Source organism: Pristiophorus japonicus, chromosome 6 (assembly GCF_044704955.1).
Source record: "Pristiophorus japonicus isolate sPriJap1 chromosome 6, sPriJap1.hap1, whole genome shotgun sequence".
Classification (NCBI taxonomy): Eukaryota; Metazoa; Chordata; class Chondrichthyes; family Pristiophoridae; genus Pristiophorus; species Pristiophorus japonicus.
In genome coordinates this window covers 240,548,410-240,569,769 of record NC_091982.1, presented here as the reverse complement: position 1 = coordinate 240,569,769, position 21,360 = coordinate 240,548,410, and the positions used below count along the sequence as shown (strand labels likewise).

Sequence of the window (21,360 nt, the reverse complement as noted above, 5' to 3'; positions counted from 1 at the left end):
TTCCCGTAATATCCAAAAATTCATCACTCTCTGTCTTGAACATACTCAAAGACTGAGCCTCTCCACAGCCCTCTGGAGCAGAAAATTCCAAAGATTCACCATCCTCTGAGTAAAGAAATTCCTCCTCATCTCAGTCCTAAATGGCCGACCCCTTATTCTGAGACGGTGACCCCTGGTTCTACACTCCCCAGCCAAGGGAAACATCCTCCCTGCATCTACCATGTCAAGCCCTGTAAGAATGTTGTATGCTTGATATGGTGTAGTAGGCGTGGGCTTGATGAACCAATGTTGTCCATGGTGACGTGCTCGGATTCGGAGCTTGGTATGAGGAGATCACTGGTCCACGTTCTCAGTCACCAACGGATAGAGAAGCAAACACAAGGGATTGCAAAGCACCCACACCAACCTCGTCAATTCCTGCATGAACTTTTTCTATCTTAATAAAACTTCACGGCTTGGTGGGTATTTGTGGAGCTGAGCCATACAGATTGAGCAAGATCGTGAGGTTGGCCCCCAAACTACGCGAATTCTCCGCCAAAGCAGTAGTGGGGACTCCGCAGTTGGCTCAAGGGCCCTGGGAAAATTAGCCAGGGCTCCTGCTGATGATCGCTATCCATTCTAGAGGTCCGGGTTGGACCTCCCTTACCCGGCACCCTCGGGACCTGGTCTGTGCCGGATAAGGGATTTTGCCAGACGATGGGAGGTCACGTTAAATTGGGTGATACAGGTACTGAGCAAGGGGATATCGGGGCTGGCTGGCTTGGGGCTGGGAGTGCGGCAGAGAGATCATGAGGGGGCGGGGGCAGCAGTGGATCGTGGGGTCAGGTCAGCGATTGTGAGAGTCAGCAGCGAGGAAGGACTTCAATTTGTTCATGTTGGAGTGGCCCGGAATGGTGCCGGAAAGGGGTGGTGCTGGATAAGGGAGTCCCGGGCAAGGGAGGTTCAACCTGTATGTCCATACAAGTTTACGGAGGGCCATAAAAGGTGCGGCGAGCAGCGGCCATGGGCAGCGTGGAGGCCACTTCAAGGTACAGCGCGAACTGGTGCAGGAGGGAGACAGCTGTGAAGAGTGAGGTCATCAAGATCCAGGTCGGTGATTGGAGCATGGGCAGATACAGCAGGAGCAGCGAGGTCGGGGCGAAGGAGCGGCGAGAGACTGTGGAGGGATGTGATCGGGGCCCAGGGGAGGTGTGAGTTTGGGGCCAGGGGCCCAGGGGCAGCACGGACCAGCCCACACTGCGATACGTGTGCGCACTAGCTCCGTGAAGTAGAGCTGGTCTCCAGTTGACTTGAATAATCCTTGCCACTGGACCAAGACCTAGCTCTGTCAAGCCCGTGTGGTGGCTGGTGTGCAACGGCCACCCCACGTTAAAAAAATGCACGCACAGGTATCTTCCACCCGTCAACATATAGTTCGGGTCCTTCATTGAAACACCTGTGAACTCGTCCTTTTTTTGGCGCGGAAGCAAGTCATCCTCGTTTCGAGGGACCGCCTATGATGATGATGACGACCGAGGGCAGGATCTAACACAGTTTGATGTCCTTTTGCGGTTGAAATGTCTACCAACGGTTACACAGTGTCACCGTGTCCTTGTGATATAAAGCCACTCGGAGGAGATACCAGAAACCATGGCCTTGAGGGGAGAAAATTGGTAAAAACAAAATGGCCTCTTTTTCATGACTGCCTCACCCATGCCTTGGAGAGGGTGCAGAGGAGACACTAGAATCATACCAGGGATGAGCGATATTGGTTATGTGAAGACACTAAAGAAGCTGGGATTGTTCTCCTTCGAGCAGAGAGGGTTAAAGGTAGCTGTTTAAAATCATGAAGGGTTTTGATAGAGCAAATCAGGAGTAATTGTTTCCAGTGGCAGGAGGGTCAGTAACCAAAGGAAACAGATTTAAGATAATTGGCAAAAGAACCAGATGAGAGGAAGAGAATCTTTTTAACGCAATGAGTTATGATGATCTGGAATGCATTGCCTGAAAGGGCGGTGGAAGCCGAATCAATCGTAACTTTCAAAAGAGAATTGGATAACATAGAAGCATAGAAATTAGGTGCAGGAGTAGGCCATTCGGCCCTTCAAGCCTACACCACCGTGCAATAAGATCATGGCTGATCATTTAACCTCAATACCCCTTTCCTGCTTTCTCTCCATACCCCTTAATCCCTTTGGCCGTAAGGGCCATATCTAACTCCCTTTTGAATATATCTAATGAACTGGCCTAACAACTTTCTGCGGTAGAGAATTCCACAGGTTAACCACTCTCTGAGTGAAGAAGTTTCTCCTCATCTCGGTCCTAAATGGCTTACCCCTTATTCTTAGGCTGTGACCCCTGGTTCTGGAACTCCCCAGCAACGGGAACATTCTTCCTGCCTCGAACCTGTCCAATCCCGTCAGAATTTTATATGTTTCTATGAGATCCCCTCTCATCCTTCTAAATCCCAGTGGATACAAGCCCAGTTGATCCAGTATCTCCTCATATCTCAGTCCTGCCATCCCAGGAATCAGTCTGGTGAACCTTCGCTGTACTCCCTCAATAGCAAGAACATCCTTCCTCAGATTAGGAGAGCAAAACTGAACACAATATTCTAGGTGTGGCCTCACCAAGGCTCTGTACAACTTGAAAGGGAAAATTTGCAGGGCCACCGGGGCAAGAGTGGAGGCGAGTGGGATTAATTGCATAGCTCTTTAAAAGAGTCGGCATGGACACGACGGGCTGAATGGCCTCATGCTGTGCTGTAAGATTCTATGTAGGTTAGACAGCAACAGTAAACTGTGTGAATCATCATCGGATGACAAAGGGCTGTGTCCTCTGTAAGAGGGAACTAATTCACTTTAAAACCTGTACCGATGAAATGATAAGAAATTAAGTGGTGCTAGGCATCAATATTGGAGGTGTGCCCAGTGTACTACACATCAATTAGATCATCGAGGTTCTCTTTAAAACAGAAGGGAACTCTGGAGGTACATGGAGTACTGAACTGCTGGATTTGACCCAAGTGGCCTTTACTTGGAGTCATTTATTTACCAAGTTTTGCCTTTCACAGGTCTCCTTCATGGAGAGCTGGACTTCTCCTGTGAAAGGGTCACTCCCTCCAAAATAAGTGTCTGCCCAATCTTCCTTTTTACTTGGGGAGGAAAATGAGGCACAACGGTCATGTCAATGCCACCATAACTGCGTCATCTTCAAGTGACACGTTGATGCATTTTGAAACTATGCCAATTAGTTTCATTTAGTCCGGGTAAACTTGCCTTTGTGTAACTGTTCCGAAGCAACTGTTAATCCCATGGAAACATCCTTCGTACAAACACAAGAACAAATGAATAGGAGGAGGCCGTTCAGCCCCTCGGGACTGCTCTGCCATTCAACGCGACCACGGCAGACCTGCTCCTAAACTCCGTCTATCCGCCTTTGCACCACATCCCTTAATGCCCTTACCCAACAAAAATCTAACAATCTCAGACTTGAAATTTTTAATTGACCCCCCCCCCCTCTACCCCAAGCCAAGCAGCTTTTTTGGGGGAAGAGAAGTCCAGATTCCCACCACCCCATGTGTGACGACGTGCTTCCTGACATCACCCTGGCCTGGCTCTAATTTTAAAGATTTTTCCCTCTTTGTTCAGGACTCCCCCCACCAGAGGGGAAAACAATTCTCTCCATCTACCCTATCAACATCTTTAATCACCTTAAACACCTCAATTCATCACAGGCACTCCCTCGAGTCGAGGATGACTTGCTTCCACGCCAAAAAGTTCACGGGTGTTTCAATGAATATTCCAGGTCCCGAACTAAATCTTGAAGGATGGAAGATGCCTGTGCGTGGATTTTTTTTAACGTGTGGTGGCCGTTTCACTCCAGCCACCACACGGGCTTGACAGAGCTAGGCCTTGGTCCAGTGGCAAGGATTATCCAAGACGACTGGAGACCAGCTCTGCTGCATGGACCTAGTGCGCACACATATCGCACATCTCAATTAGGTTCGCAATATGCTACCGGAGCAAATAAAGGCTGAGTAAGCAGATTGCCTTTGGTGTTGCTTGCAGTGAGTGGGTAGATACAGCGGGTGGGAGTTACTATCAACTGGACCAGCCATGTGATCTGATTTCTCGCCCACCCACTTTTAGGACTAGTTTAATTCTTATCCCATTATAAGAACAAAAGAAATAGGAGCAGGAGTAGGCCACCTGGCCCCTCAAGCCTGCTCCGCCATTCAATAAGATCATGGCTGGTCTGATCTTGGCCTTAATTCCACTTCCCTGCCCACTCCCCATAACCCTCGACTCCCTTATCGTTCAAAAATCTGTCCATCTCCACCTTAAATATATTCAATGACCCAGCCGCCATAGCTCTCTGGGGTAGAGAATTCCAAAGATTCACGACTCTCAGAGAAGAAATTCCTCATCTCAGTTCTAAATGGGCGACCTTTTATTCTGAAACTATACCCCCTTGTTCTAGATTTCCCCACGAGGGGAAATATCCTCTCTGCATCCACCCTGTTGAGCCCCCTCAGTATCTTATATGTTTCAATAAGATCATCTCTCATTTTTCTGAACTCCAATGAGTTTGGCCCAACCTGCTCAACCTTTCTTCATAAGACAACTCCCTTCATCTCAGGAATCAACCTCGTGAATCTTCTCTGAACTGGCTCTGAATTGAAATCATTGGAAATGAAAGTCAGAGGCAGTTTTGTAGCAGGCGAGTGATATCCGTCAGGTTAGGGCCCAGGTGGGTGAAGCTAGAAATAAGCCCCGTGCAAACTGGTGGTAAGCACACCGAGGATTTGGAGAGAGTTTTTGTGTAACGTTGCTAAGGATGCCACGTAAGAATTTGCAGTTGTATCGCACGCCAGCCAACCCTCAAAAGTCATTTCCTGCTGGTTTTTCTGGTTTCTCCTGCTTGAAGCCCAATGACTTCCTACTGAGGTGTAGTGACTGTTGTTGTGCAATCCTAAATAAACAAATGACCAGCTATCATGGAACCTTACAGCAAAGGTGGTGTTCGTTCAGCCCATCCTGTCTGTGCCGGCTCTTAGAAAGAACTGTCCAATCAGTTCCACTCTCTCTGCTCTTCCCCGCAGCCCAGCAAATTTCTCCTTTTAAGGAATTTATTCAGTTCCCTTTTGAAAGTTACTATTGAATCTGCTTCCACCGTCCTTTCAGGCCGCGCGTTCAAAGTTGCAACAATTTTTTTTAAATACATTCTCGGGATGTGAGTGTTGCTGGCAAGGCCGAGCCCTAAATGCCCGAGAAGGTGTTGGTGGTGGTCCTTCCTTTGTGACCCGCTGCAGCACCTGGACAAGCAGATGGGGCTGGCACTGAACGTTTCATGCAAAGCGCGGCATCTCCAACAGCGCACCAATCCCTCAGTGCTGCACGGAAGAGACCTGCCTGTGGAGTGCAACTTGGTCCCACACCCTTCAATTAGCCATTAGGGACATCCTGAGGTCAATTAAACATTAGGGACATCCTGAGGTCAATTAGACATTAGGGACATTCTGAGGTCAATTAAACATTAGACATATCCCGAGGACAATTAGACCATAGCTGATCCATGGGTCCATCCGTGAGTGAACACAGCACAGCCTTGCCGAGATGTTTCAATGCCTGGAAGGATGTTGATAAACCGAAGTGCATAAGATTCGCACAAGAAGATGTGAAACCGTGTTTAGGCCACAAACCCACTTGGGGAAGTTTCCCGTCAGCTTTTTCCAGCAGACACGGCTTGGGGCGAACATCCAATGGAGAAGAGGGAACATTTTCAGATAGATGCCCTTTCCTCAAGTGGACTTTTGGCCTAAACACAGTTTGACATCCTCATATGCTAATCTTATGGATTGAAGTTTATCTCACAGCAGCTTTCCATGAAGCTCCTCCTGAAGTTCTCTGTAATAGTCAGGTTCCCGGTGCGAGCCGTCGCTCCACACGCATTAGCCTGCTCTCAGTCAGGGACCATTTCCATCGTGATGAACCGCAATTCGTTAATTAATTAAGTTCCATGCAAGGGCTGAACCCGACAATTACCTTCCCCATCGAACGGGCCCTGGCTTGGGAGCTGCTTCTTCTCGTAGTCCTTTCCGCAGGAGGAGGGAAAAGTAAAAGACAGTTAGTGTTTGCAATCACCTTCCTGCCACTAACAGTTCGCTACATGCCATCGGAAACAGGCGGAGAGAGGGAAGAGACGGGGAGAAAGGGAAAGTGAAAGAGAAGGAGGAAGAGGAAAATGAATAGATGGAAAATAAGAAATAATTTGCATTTATATAGCACCTTGCACAACCTCAGGACGTCCCATGGTACTTCACAGCCAATGAAGTACCTTTTGAAGTGTTGTAATGTAGGAAACACGGCGGCCAATTTGCGCACAGCAAGCTCCCACAAACAACAATGAGATAATGACCAGATAATCTGTTTTTTAATGATGTTGGTCAAGGACCAAATGTTGGCAAGGACCCCTTCTCTTCTTCAAAGTTCTGCCACAGGGCCACTTACGTTCACCTGAGGGAGCAGATAGGATCCTCGGTTTAACGTCTCATCAGCACCTCCGACAAAATAAGGGAGTGAGTGAGAAGGAGGAGCTTCAGAAGGTTAATGAGAGGGAGGAGGAACGGTGGTGAAAAATATACACCTAGTTATAGTAGGAGGTGTCCCGTGTCATTGCCAATGGGGAAAGAGATAGTGGGACAATCTCGACCTCAGCAGCACCGATTGGCAGCACTGAGGGAACCCATGTATGGGTGGAGAGTAAGGTCGGCAACTCTGGTTGGACATATCCCTGGAGGTTTCATCACATGACCTCCTGCCTCCAACTGGCCCACCGTTCCACTCCCAATCTGATCTCTCCGTCCTCGGTCTCCCAAACTGCTCCAATGAAGCTCAACGCAAGCTCGAGGAACAGCACCTCATCTTTCGTTTAGGCATTTTACAGCTTTCTGGACTCAACATCGAGTTCAACAATTTCAGAGCATAACCACAGCCGATCTTTGGCTCCCTTCTCTTCCCCCCCACCCCAGCTGCCCCCTCTCCCCGCACCTCCACCCCGCTCAGAGCCTGTTTCTTTCTTTCTCCTGGTCTCTAATGGCAGCTGGTCATTATCCCACCATTCACACCCTGTCTTGACTAATGTTTTTCTAACTCCGGCCATCACCATTTGAATTTGGGCCATTATCCCTTTTGTCTCTCCTGCCTTCCACCCTATCACAGACCTTCCCTTTTGTTCTTTCTTCCCCTCCCCCTTTCAGTGCTTGTTAAGAATCCGTTCTTTTGAACACTCTCCAGTTCTGACGAAGGGTCATCGACCTGAAACGTTAACTCTGCTTCCTCCACAGATGCTGCCTGACCCGCTGAGATTTCCAGCATTTTCTGTTTTTATTCCAGATTTTAGCATCCGCAGTATTTTACTTTTGTATTAGAGCTTTATGAACTATTGGCAAGCTTTGCATTGGTTTGTTGCATTCACTTTTATATATCTTTATTATGTTATACACGTTTGTAAAGGGATCGAGTATAGTTATTATAATTGCAAGAACCACATGACTATTTGTGACAATCTTAAAAACTTACCAGATTTGTGTATGCTATTTGCATAATAAAATGTGATATCCATTATATGCAAGATTTTGAATTAGATAGTTGCAAAATCATTTGAAAGAACTTAAGAAATAGGAGCAGGAGTAGACTATTCGGCTCCTCGAGTCTGCCCCGCCATTTAATAAGATCAAGGCTGATCTTCTACCTCAACTCCACTTTCCTGCACTATCCCCAAATCCCTCGATTCCCCTACTATCCAAAACTTTATCGATCTCTGTCTTGAATATACTCGATGCCTGAGCCTCCACAGCCCTCTGGAGCAGAGAATTCCAAAGATTCACCATCCTCTGAGTGAAGAAATTTCACCTCTTCTCAGTCCTAAATGGCTGACCTCTTATTCTGAGACTGTGACCCCTGGTTGTAGACTTCCCAGCCAGGGGAAACATCCTCCCTGCATCTACCCTGTCAAGCCCTGCAAGAATGTTGTATTTTTCAATGCCATCACCTCTCATTCTTCTAAACGCTCGAGAATATAGGCCTTGTCTACTCAATCCCTCCTCATAGGACAATTCCCTCCATTCCAGCAATCAGTCTGGTGAACCTTTGTTGCACTCCCTCTATGGTAAGTTTATCCTTCCTAAGGTAAGGAGACCCACACGGTACACAATACTCCAGGTGTGCAACATCAGGGCCCTATATAATTGTAGTAAGACATATGGGGCAAAAGATAAGAGAGAGAGGAAGAGTGATAGATACATAGAAAGAAAGATAGAGCATTAGATAAATAGATATGTAGGCAGATTCAAAGACAGAGAGATAGATAAATCGATAGACAGATAGGTAGATGGATGATGGCCAAATAAAGAGAAAGACAGACATCAAATATTCCTCGGGCTGTTCACAACACAGTGGCATTGAAATTGTCCTTTTCTATAAGGCCCATGGCCGCCTGAAAGCATGAGTCGCCGCGGTGGAGCCGCCATTTTGTATATTGCCCTCTTTCGGTTTTGGAGCGGTGCAGGGGGCGGCCCCACCTATTTTCCTGCCAGGTCGGCCCGACAATTACGGCCATGGGTTCGGCTGGGCCACCAACAGGCAGCCTGGCAGCCCCCTCTTGGGTGCCAAGCCACTGGCCTGGCCGAAACCCTCCCTGGTGGCCCAGTGTTTTGCCACTAAAGTGACTGCAGAGTTCGCAGAGGCCCTCCCCTTTAATTGATGGGGAAGGACATTGTGACGCACCAGCGCGATGAAGTGGTGATGACTTGGAGCGTCGGTCATTCTGACCCGCCCCCACTTCCGTCCCACTAGTGGCGGCTACTCCAACTCAACCACACTTCCGCCCCGATGAGGAGTCCACTTCTGCCCGGCTCCAAAAAAAACCCCACAAAGACCTGAATTTCTCCGGATTGTCCGGCCCATGCATTGGGGCGCACGGAACCCTTCAAAATCGGTAGGGGCACCCCGTTTCGGGCGGAGGGCAATTTCTGCCCCAGTAACTTTTGCTCTCTTCACATTACCGAACTCGAAACAGTTCCATTATTTAGTTGATACCATTGGCGCCACATTTGCCCGGTTTACGCGGCAATCAGGACGCTAAATTAACTGCAAACGTACAAGTGCGCAGGTAGTACTGGGGAGCAGAGGGGAAGGCCTGGTTTGAGCAGGCACTGCCGAATTCACCCTGCTGGAGCACATGAGGAGGCGGTGAAATCTGCCCGCCTCTAGCCAGAGCTACGGTGGACAATCCGATGCCGACAGGAGCCATTGAGCTGTGCCGCGAGTTGCCATTTGCCATCAGAGGGGTAGCGTCACCCTCTGCCCCCAAAGAGGCTTTCGTGGCCCCACCACCGCTGGTGCTGGGGTGGCCTCGGCGGAAAGTCCAACTGACAGCACACATGAAATCACAGGCAAAAAAAAAGGTTTCGATGATCTGAACCATTAGATTAGAATACAGCACAGGAGGCCATTCAGCCCATCGTGCCTATGCCTGTATCCAATGAGTCCCACTCGCTCTGCCCTTTCCCCATAGTCCTTCAAATATATTCCCCCTTCAAGTATCTCTTTATTTTTTTATTATTCGTCACGAGATGTGGACGTCGCCAGCAAAGCCAGCATTTATTGCCCATCCCTAATTGCCCTTGAGAAGGTGGTGGTGAGCCACCTTCTTGAACCGTTGCAGTCCGTGTGGTGAAGGTGCTCCCACAGTACTGTTAGAGAGGGAGTTCCAGACTTTGACCCAGTGACGATGAAGGAATGGCCGATATATTTCCAGGCCAGAATGGTGTGTGACTTGGAGGGGAATTTGGAGGTGATGGTGTTCCCATGCGCCTGCTGCCCTTGCCCTTCTAGGCGGTAGAGGTCGCGGGTTTGGGAGGTGCGGTTGAAGTATATTACCAATTCCCTCTTTGAAAGTTACTACTGAATCTGCTTCCACCCCCCTTTCAGATAGGGTCATATTCCTCATTTCAGGGCATGATGTACTTTCGGGCATTAGGGGGTGAAATTGCCCCTTTGGGGAAGGCCCGTGGGTGCACTAATATTTTATCACTCGGGCGCAGTTGCCAGAGCCCCCCCCACCCCCCACACACACACACCACCCCCCCCCCCCACTCCCAGGATTGCCCCCTGCATTCTGTGATCAAAACTGGGTTTGTGTCGCACCTTTCGCCCCGGGCGGGGTCGTGCGCCGACCACTTATCTCCCCGTGCTGAATCTTGTGCGTCACGCGAGGGAAATTGCCCCGCGGGACCTGAAGCTCTCGTGGCTGGGGTGCCCCGGCCGCTCTTAAAGGGAGGGCCTTGCATCGTGGCCGCCATTTTTTTTTGGCATCCGACTTTGCCATCGTCCCAACAATGGCAACCGCTGGTTCGGCCGGGCCATCAATGTGCAGCATTTCCTGTTTTTATTTTATATAAGGGATTGTGCTGTTAGCCGTAACTCAATGGTTCTGTTTCGGAGGCACAAGGTCATGGGTTCACATCCCACACCAGAGACTCAAGCACATAAATCTAGCCTGACTCTCCCAGTGCAGTGCTGAGCGAGTGCTGCACTGTCGGAGGTGCCGTCTTTCGGATGAGACGTTAAACCGAGGCCCCGTCTGCTCTCTCAAGTGGGTGTAAAAGATCCAGTGGCATTATGTGGAAGAAGAGCAGGGGAGCTCTCCATGATGTCCTGGGCCAATATTTATTCCCCAATCAACATCACTAAAAAACAGATTATCTGGACACTATCTCATCACTGTTTGTGGGAGCTTGCTGTGCGCAAATTGGCTGCCGCGTTTCCTACAGTACAACAGTGACCACACTTCAAAAAGTACTTCATTGGCTGTGAAGTGCTTTCGGACATCGAGAGGGGGTGAAAGGGACTATATAAATGTATGTTTTGATTCTTCTGAATGCTAACTCTCACACAGTGATCAACTACTTAACTTCAGTCAGAACTGAAGTGGGGGAGTGGGGTGGTGGGGGGGGGTTTACGAATAATCACAGTGAGCCCTCTCCAGGAGAAGAATCAGAAACGGACCCGGTTTCCACTCCTAATCATGATGCAATGGTTCTTGCTGGAAAGTGGTGCTGGGCGAGAACAGGATCACATGTAATGGTTCCCATGGACCAACAGCCAGCCGATATCTAGTTGTTCAAGGTCCCAGAGGCCTGCTGGCACCTTTGGAACAAATAGCCCAGCACGAGGAGTGTGTGAGAGGAGGCGAGAAAGTTGGGGGTGGGAAAATAAAAATCAAGGAATTGCGTATTTTAAAAGTCTACTTGGGACTCTCTGATATAACAACTGGCCCTGCACCAAGAGGTTTGCATTATTTTAGAAAGTCTCACGCAAGTACAATTCCCAGGAACCTCTCTGATATGACGATAACTGCAGCATTCCCCAACCTCTGATCGCTTGAGCATCTCCCATCGCAACCAAAAAAGATAAATTCTCTTCCCTTTCACTGGCAACCGTCAATTAAAGCAGGGAGTTTTCTTGTTTCATTCCTGGAATGTGGGCATCACTTGCAAGGCCGGCATTTATTGCCCATCCTTAATTGCCCTTGAGAAGATGGTGGCGAGCCGCCTTCTTGAACCGCTGCAGTCCGTGTGGTGAAGGTGCTCCCTCAGTGACTTTGTCATAGAAACATAGAAACATAGAAAATAGGTGCAGGAGTAGGCCATTCGGCCCTTCTAGCCTGCACCGCCATTCAATGAGTTCATGGCTGAACATTCAACTTCAGTACCCCATTCCTGCTTTCTCGCCATACCCCTTGATCCCCCGAGTAGTAAGGACTTCATCTAACTCCTTTTTGAATATATTTAGTGAATTGGCCTCAACAACTTTCTGTGGTAGAGAATTCCACAGGTTCACCACTCTCTGGGTGAAGAAGTTCCTCCGCATCTCGGTCCTAAATGGCTTACCCCTTATCCTTAGACTGTGACCTCTGTCGTTGTGGTTTGTTTCATGGTTTGGACATTTTGGAGGGCAGTTAAGAATCGACGACTTTGCTGTGGGTCTGGAGTCACGTATAGGCCCAGACTGGCTGGTTTCCTTCTTTAAAGGGACATTAGGGAATCAAATGGGTTTTTACGACAATCCGGTAGTTCCATGATCATTACTAATGAAACTAGCTTTTTAAAAAAAATTTAAATTCTAGATTTATTTAATTAACTGAATTTAAATTCCCCAGCTGCCGCAGTGGGATTTGAACCTGTGTCTCCCAGATCATTTGACCAGGCCTCTGGATTACTCGTCTGGTAACATAAGTACTGTGCTACCGTTCCGACTGAGTCACAAATGTGGCAAGGGCACAGGTTTCCCACACTGGCTCGGCCCGACCGAGCACAGCAGTCTGGATTTGGCACCGAGCTGCGGCCTCAGGGAGGAGGCCGGGAGCTGGCATTGTCTCGGCAGAATGCCTGCTTCGAGTGTGCTACCCTGTGAAGGTTTTAAATACTCTACTGGGCAAGGTGCCAAGGGGTGGGGTTTAGTGAGCGCTGCCAGCTCCCTGGGATTCCTAAACTTGTAAAAGCCACAGCCCATCCATTTAACTCATATTCAGCAGCACTCGTTAAAAGTAATAAGCTACTTTAGAAGACATGAAAGAGATCTGGCTTTGTTTAGAGGTGTACACGTTTCTCGTGGTGGCTGATAAAGTGAGTGCACATACACTTTTTCATCTTTCACACACAATGTCAGGTTCCCAAGGCAGGTGCAGTGCAGCTTATTTTTGTTAGCTAAATTCATGAAGGGATACGGAGCCAAGGAGGGAAAATGCAGTTCAGGCGCAGATCAGCCCTGATCCAAAGAAAGAACTCGCATTTCTATAGCGCCTTTCACGACCTCAGGACATCCCAAAGCGCTTTACCGCTAATGAAATACCCTCGAAGTGTAGCCGCTGATGGAATATAGGAAACGCGGCCGCCAATTTGAGCACAGCAAGCTCCCGCCCCAGCAATAAGATTAAGAAAAAGAGAAAGGCGGCCTTGAATTTGTATAGCCCCTTGCGCAACCTCTGGACGCCCCAAAACGCTTTACAGCCAATGAAACATTTATGACGTGTAGCTTATGTAGGAAACGCGGCAGCTAATTTGCGCACAGCTAGCTCCCACTAACAGCAATGATATAAATGAGCATATCATCTGCTTTCAGTCTTCGTGGCGGGATAAATTTTGACCAGGACAACGTCCAATTGAATGGCGGAGCAGGCCCCAAGGGGTCGAATAGCCTCCTCCCATTCCTATTGTCATTACGTTACTTATTATGCTTAGAATCACAGAATGATACAGCACAGATTGAGTCCATTGGGCCCATCATGCCTGTGCCTCTCTGTCCTTATTAATGATTTGGACGAAGGAATTGAATGGAATATCTCTAAGTTTGCAGATGACACTAAGCTGGGTGGCTACGAGGAGGATGCTAAGAGGGTGTAGGGTGACTTGGGCAGGTTCGGTGAGTGGGCAAATGCATGGCAGATGCAGTATAATGTAGATAAATGTGAGGTTATCCACTTTGAAAGCAAAAACAGGAAGGCAGAATAGGGGAGATGCAACGAGACCGAGGTGTCATGGTACATCAGTCATTGAAGGTAGGCATCTAGGACCGAGATGAGGAGAAACTTCTTCACTCAGAGAATTTTGAACCTGTGGAATTCTCTAACACAGAAAGTTGTTGAGGCCAGTTCGTTTGATATATTCAAAAGGGAGTTCGATGTGGCCCTTACGGCTAAAGGGATCAGGGGGTATGGAGAGAAGGCAGGAGTGGGGTACTGAAGTTACATGATCAGCCATGAACATATTGAATGGTGGTGCAGGCTCGAAGGGCCGAATGGCCTACTCCTACAACTATTTTCTATGTTTCTATGTCCTTGATGGTGCATCATCACCCAACCTCAAGAGCACCCGCCAACATGCGTCGAACGTTGAGCAAACCAGATGCGCTCTGTTGCATTGCCAGACAGAATTCTCAGCTTCATCCTAAATTGGGGGCAGTTTCATTCCTTGCACTTGTGCCCTCAAAGAACCGGGCTACAGCCACAGGTCCCAGCATCCACTCTTCCAAATCTGGCTTGTTGGGACAGTCCCCCCTTTCTCTATCCTCCGACCACCAACCCACACGCTCTATCACTGGTGGCAGAGCCTTCCATCACCATGACACCTCACACTGAAATTCACCTCCTCAACCCTTCATCCTGCTATCTCCCTCCTCAACTTCAAAACTTACTACTTTGACCAGAGAGTCACCTCCCCGAAAATCTTCGACTGACTACTCGGATCCCAGCTCTCCCACTCTAAAGCACCTTGGGACATGCCGACCACACTTCAGCTCCATCACCAAGACTACCTACCTCTACCTCCGCAACATTACCCGACACCACCACTGCCTCAGCTCATCTGTTGCTGAAACCCTCATTATGTCTTTGTTGCCGCTTGACTTGACTATTCCAATGCTCACCTGGCTGGCCTTCCATCTTCCATCTCTATAAAATTGAGCTCATCTAAAATTCTGCTGCACCAAGTCTCATTCACCCATTGCTCCTTTTCTCGCTGATCTACATTGGCTACCGGTCCCTCAATACCTCAATTTTAAAATTGTCATCCTGGTGTTCAAATCCCTCCATGGCCCCTCCCTATCTCTGTAACCTCCTCTAGCCCCACAACCCTCCGAGAACACTGTGCTCCTCCAAATCTGGCCTCTTGCACATCCCTGATTTCATCGCTCCACCATTGGCGGCCGTGCCTTCAGCTGCCTGGGCCCGAAGCTCTGGAATTCCCTTTCTAAACCTCTTTGCCCCTCTACGCCTTTAAAGATACTCCTTAAAACCTACCTCGTAAAACAATCTTTTGCTCACCTGTCTCAATATCTCATGTGTCTCGGTGTCACATTTTGTTTGATCACACTCCTGTGAAGTGCAATGGGACATTTTACTATGTTAAAGGCGCTATTTAAATGCAAGTTGTTATTGTTGAAGGTGTTATATTAACGTCTGTTACTGCAGTTAAGATGGTCCAAATTACAGTACAATACAGTGCAGTGGCAGATCAGAGTGCAAAGGTTAGAGTTTGGTAAGTGGGAGAACTTTAAGGATTAACCTTTTTAAACCATTTCAAGGTTGGTGTAAATTACTAGTGACAATTTCTAGTAGCTTCGAAAGGTAAAATAAGATTACAAGTTTAACTAAAACTGCAATATTAAACAGATAGGATTCTTGTAGATTTAAGCAGAGACAAACAAGCAAGTTGCCTTAGTTAATTGGACAGCTAGTAAAAACTGGTTCCCCAACCAGGCCAGTGGTGAGTCAGCCAGGAACAGCATAAAAAGAGGGGGCTTGGTGCAGTCTTGCTCGGAGTGCAGCGGCAGGTCAGACTGCAAAGGTAAGAGTTTGGTAAGTGGGAGATTTTGGGCAAGTGGGAGCAGGAGGTGTTGCTTAGTCTTGTTTTCCCCACCAGTGCTGACTCCCCGACCTGGGAGGAAAAAAAAACGAAGTGTGACATCACAGCAAGAGGTTCAGAGATGTCGGAGTGGCCTACTAAGGCCAGCTGTTGCAGCTGCAGCATGGAGAGAAAGCAAAAAATTAGAAAGAAATCGAAAGGTGCCGTCACAGCCAAGGGGGTAAGTGATTGGTGATTAGTTTTTTCTTTTTCTTTTTCTTTATCAGTAAGTAACCTTTAGCATTATTGCTGCCAAATTAAGTTAATCTAGGGGTTAAGTCATGGCAGGAGAGCTCAGACACGTGTTATACTCCTCCTGTACTATGTGGGAAGTCAGGGACGCTTCTAGTGTCCCTGACGACTACATATGCAGGAAGTGTATCCAGCTGCAGCTCCTGACAGACCGCATTGCAGAACTAGAGCTGCGGATGGATTCACTCTGGTGCATGCGCGATGCTGAGGATGTCGTGAATAGCACGTTTAGTGAGTTGGTCTTACCACAGGTAAAGGTTACACAGCCAGATAGGGGATGGGTGACCAACAGGAAGAGCAGTGGAATGAAGGTAGTGCAGGGGTCCCCTACGGTCACCCCCCTGCAAAACAGATACACCGCTTTGGGTACTGTTGAGGGGGATGACTCATTAGGGGAGGGCAGCAGCAGGCAAGTTCATGGCACCGTGGGTGGCTCTGCTGCACAGGAGGGCAGGAAAAAGAGTGGGAGAGCAATAGTGATAGGGGCTTCTATTGTAAGGGGAATAGATAGCCGTTTCTGCGGCCGCAACCGAGACTCCAGGATGGTATGTTGTCTCCCTGGTGCAAAGGTCAAGGATGTCTCGGAGTGGCTGCAGGACATTTTGAAGGGGGAGGGTAAACAGCCAGTTGTCGTGGTACATATAGGTACCAACGATATAGGTAAAACAATGGGATGAGGTCCAGCAAGACAAATTTAGGGAGCTAGGAGCTAAATTAAAAAGTAGGACCTCAAAGGTAGTAATCTCAGAATTGCTACCAGTGCCACGTGCTAGTCAGAGTAGAAATTGCAGGATAGCTCAAATGAATACGTGGCTTGAGGAGTGGTGCAGAAGGGAGGGATTCAAATTCCTGGGACATTGGAACATTGGAACCGGTTCTGGGAAGGGTGGGACCAGTACAAACCGGACGGTCTGCACCTGGGAAGGACTGGAACCAATGTCCTAGGGGGAGTGCTTGCAAGTGCTGTTGGGGAGGGGGTAAACTAATATGGCATGGGGATGGGAACCTATGCAGGGAGACAGAGGGAAGTAGAAAGAGGGCAGAAGCAAAAGATAGAAAGAGTAAAAGTAAAGTGGAGGGCAGAGAAACCCAAGGCAAAAAGCAAAAAGGGCCACATTACAGCAAAATCCTAAAGGGGCAAAGGATGTTAAAAAGACAAGCCTGAAGGCTCTGTGCCTCAATGCGAGGAGTATTCGGAATAAGGTGGACGAATTAACTGCACAGATAGCAGTTAACGGATATGATGTAATTGGCATCACGGAGACATGGCTCCAGGGCGACCAAGGCAGGGAACTCAACATCCAGGGGTATTCAACATTCCGGAAGGACAGACAGAAAGGAAAAGGAGGTAGGGTGGCATTGCTGATTAAAGAGGCAATTAATGCAATAGTAAGGAAGGACATTAGCTTGGATGATGTGGAATCTGTATGGGTGGAGCTACAGAATACCAAAGGGCAGAAAACGCTAGTGGGAGTTGTGTACAGACCACCAAACAGAAGTAATGAGGATGGGGACAGCATCAAACAAGAAATTAAGGATGCGTGCAATAAAGGTACAGCAGTTATCATGGGTAACTTCAATCTACATATTGACTGGGCTAACCAAACTGGTAGCAATGTGGTGGAGGAGGATTTCCTGGAGTGTATTAGGGATAGTTTTCTAGACCAATATGTCGAGGAACCAACTAGAGAGCTGGCCATCCTAGACTGGGTGATATGTAATGAGAAGGGACGAATTAACAATCTTGTTGTGCGAGGCCCCTTGGGGAAGAGTGACCATAATATGGTAGAATTCTTTATTAAGATGGAGAATGACACATTTAATTCAGAGACTAGGGTCCTGAACTTGGGGAAAGGTAAATTCGATGGTATGAGACGTGAATTGCCTAGAATAGACTGGCGAGTGATACGCAAAGGGTTGACGGTAGATAGGCAATGGCAAACAGTTCAAGATCACATGGATGAACTTCAACAATTGTACATCCCTGTCTGGAGTAAAAATTCAACGGGGAAGGTGGCTCAACCGTGGCTAACAAGGGAAATTAAGGATGGTGTTAAATCCAAGGAAGAGGCATATAAATTGGCCAGAAAAAGCAGCAAACCTGACTGGGAGAATTTTGTATTATTGCAGAGGAGGACAAAGGGTTTAATTAGGAGGGGGAAAATAGAGTATGAGAGGAAGCTTGCCAGGAACATAAAAACTGACTGCAAAAGCTTCTATAGATATGTGAAGAGTAAAAGATTAGTGAAAACAAACGTAGGTCCCTTGCAGTCAGATTCAAGTGAATTTATAATAGTGAACAAAGAAATGGTGGACCAGTTAAACAAGTACTTTGGTTCTGTTTTCACGAAGGAAGACACAAATAACCTTCCGGAAATACTAGGGGACCGAGTGTCTAGTGAGAAGGAGGAACTGAAGGATATCCTTATAAAGCGGGAAATTGTGTTAGGGAAATTGATGGGATTGAAGCCCGATAAATCCCCGGGACCTGATAGTCTGCATCCCAGTGTACTTAAGGAAGTGGCCATTGAACTAGTGGATGCATTGATGATCATTTTCCAACAGTCTATCGACTCTGGATCAGTCCCTGGAGGGTAGCTAATGTAACACCACTGTGTAAAAAAGGAGGGAGAGAAAATGGGTAATTATAGACCGGTTAGCCTGACATCAGTAGTGGGGAAAATGTTGGAATCAATTATTAAAGATGAAATAGCAGCACATTTGGAAAGCAGTGACAGGATCGGTCCAAGTCGGCATGGATTTATGAAAGGGAAATCATGCTTGACAAATCTTCTGGAATTTTTTGAGGATGTAACTAGTAGAGTGGACAAGGGAGAACCAGTGGATGTGGTGTATTTGGACTTTCAAAAGGCTTTTGACAAGGTCCCACACAAGAGATTGGTGTGCAAAATCAAAGCACATGGTATTGGGGGTAATATACTGGCGTGGGTAGAGAACTGTTTGGCAGACAGGAAGCAGAGAGTCGGGATAAACGGGTCCTTTTCAGAATGGCAGGCAGTGACTAGTGGGGTGCCGCGGGGCTCAATGCTGGAACCCCTGCTCTTTACAATATACATTAATGATTTGGATGAAGGAATTGAGTGTAATATTTCCAAGTTTGCAGGTGACACTAAACTGGGTGGTGGTGTGAGCTGTGAGGAGGACGCTAAAAGGCCACAGGGTGACTTGGACAGGTTAGGTGAGTGGGCAGATGCAGTACAATGTGGATAAATGTGAGGTTATCCACATTGGGGGCAAAAACACGAAGGCAGAATATTATCTGAATGGCGGCAGATTAGGAAAAGGGGAGGTGCAACGAGACCTGGGTGCCATGGTTCATCAGTCATTGAAAGTTGGCATGCAGGTACAGCAGGCGGTGAAGAAGGCAAATGGTATGTTGGCCTTCATAGCTAGGGGATTTGAGTATAGGAGCAGGGAGGCCTTACTGCAGTTGTACTGGGCCTTGGTGAGGCCTCACCTGGAATATTATGTTCAGTTTTGGTCTCCTAATCTGAGGAAGGGCATTCTTGCTATTGAGGGAGTGCAGCGAAGGTTCACCAGACTGATTCCCAGGATGGTGGGACTGACATATGAGGAGAGACTGGATCAACAGGGCCTTTATACACTGGAGTTTAGAAGGATGAGAGGTGATTTCATAGAAACATATAAGATTCTGACGGGACTGGACAGGTTAGATGCGGGAAGTACGTTCCCGATGATGGGGAAGTCCAGAACCAGGGGACACAGTCTTAGGATAAGGGGTAGGCCATTTAGGACTGAGATGAAGAGAAACTTCTTCACTCAGAGAGTTGTTAACCTATGGAATTCCCTACCGCAGAGAGTTGTTGATGCCAGTTCATTGGATATATTCAAGGGGGAGTTAGATATGGCCCTTACGTCGAAAAGGGATCAAGGGCTATGAAGAAAAAGCAGGAAAGAGGTAATGAGGGAACGATCAGCCATGATCTCATCGAATGGTGGTGCCGGCTCGAGGGGCCGAATGGCCTAATCCTGCACCTATTTTCTATGTTGCTCACCAATAGGTCTGAGCTTGGCTTGGTGCCAGTGCTCTTACTTGTGTGTCAGAAAGTTAGGGGTTTAAGCCCCACAACGGACTTGACTGTATAATCCAGGCTGATTAGTACAGTGCAGTACAGAGGGTGCACTGCAATGTCAAAAGTGCTACCTTTAAACTAAAGATCCATCTCCTTGTTTGGGTCAATGGAAAAGATCCTATTGGGCCATTCAAAGAAGAGCAGGGGAATTCTCCTGGTTTCTCAGCCAACATTCATCCCTCGACCTACATCACCAAAAAGCACAGAGAGAGCAGCATGCGGCGGCAGACCACTGCAGGGAGCAGCGCGTGCTGCTGCAGGAGGGCGACGGCTACGAAGCCAAGTCGCTGATTACAGTGCGGGCAGGCACAGCAAGAAGGGTGAAGGAGCGGCAAGAGTTTGTAGATGGAAGTGACCGGGGCCCAGGAGAGGCATGAGGTCGGGGCCCAGAAGAGACGAGGGCCCAGGGGCAGCACGGGCCAGCCCACACTGCAATATGTCCGTGCAGCAGAGCAGGTCTCCAGTCATCTTGGGTAATCCTTGCCATTGGACCAAGACCTAGCTCTGTCAAGCCCGTGTGGTGGCTGGTGTGCAACAGCCACCACACATTAAAAAAATCCATGCACAGGCATCTTCCACCATTCAACGTGTAGTTCAGGATCTGGAATATTAGGTCCTTCATTGAAACACCCGTGAACTCATCCCTTTTTGGCGTGGAAGCAAGTCATTCTCGTTTCGAGGGACTGCCTATGATTAGCGTGGATTTGAACTCAGTGTCCAGACATGAGGGGGTAAAATCTTGGTCTGGGCTGGGTCCACACTGCAGGAATTAAATTATATAGTGCCTTTCATGACCTCAGGTCGTCTTAAAATGCTTTACAGTCGATGAAGCAGTGTTGAAGTGTCGTCACTGTTGTAATGTAGGAAATACGTCAGCTAATTTGATCACAGCAAGCTCCCACAAACAGCAATGTGATAATGGCCAGATAATCTGTTTTAGTGATGCTGATTGAGGGATAAATATTGGCCCAGGACACCGGGGATAAGTCCCCTGCTCTTCTTCAAAATAGTGCTCCCCCTCTAGTCCAGCAGCTAGTGACCCATGCTGGGACCAGGTCCAAAGATCACCAGCAAGCCCCCCTGTACCAGCTTTTTAAAAAAGGAGGGAAAGAGAAATCAGGGAATTATAGATAGGTTAGCCTGAAATCGGTAGTGGGGAAAACTTTGGAATCAATTATTAAAGACGTAATAGCAGTGCATTTGGAAAGCAGTGACAGGATCGGTCCAAGTCAACATGGATTTATGAAAGGGAAATCATGATTGACAAATCTTCTGGAATTTTTTGAGGATGTAATAGTAGAGTGGACAAGGGAGAACCAGTGGATGTGGTGTATTTGGACTTTCAAAAGGCTTTTGACAAGGTGCACACAAGAGATTAGTATGCAAAATTAAAGCACATGGTATTGGGGGTAATGTATTGACGTGAATAGAGAACTGGTTGGCAGGCAAGCAAGAGTCGGGATAAACGGGTCCTTTTCAGAATGGCAGGCAGTGACTAGTGGGTGCTGCAAGGTTCAGTGCTGGGCCCCCAGCTAGTTACAATATACA

At 47.9% G+C, this 21,360-nt stretch overlaps 1 protein-coding gene across 1 annotated transcript in view; it reads right to left on the bottom strand.

Annotated features, from left to right (window-relative positions):
- Positions 1-21,360, bottom strand: part of LOC139265421 (rho guanine nucleotide exchange factor 26-like) — a 208,162-nt gene that overhangs the window by 168,847 nt on the left and 17,955 nt on the right. Inside the window, exon 3 of the mRNA XM_070882424.1 lies at positions 6,027-6,075. Within this exon, the coding sequence (XP_070738525.1) occupies positions 6,027-6,075 (49 nt within the window). The remainder of the gene's footprint in view (positions 1-6,026; positions 6,076-21,360) is intronic.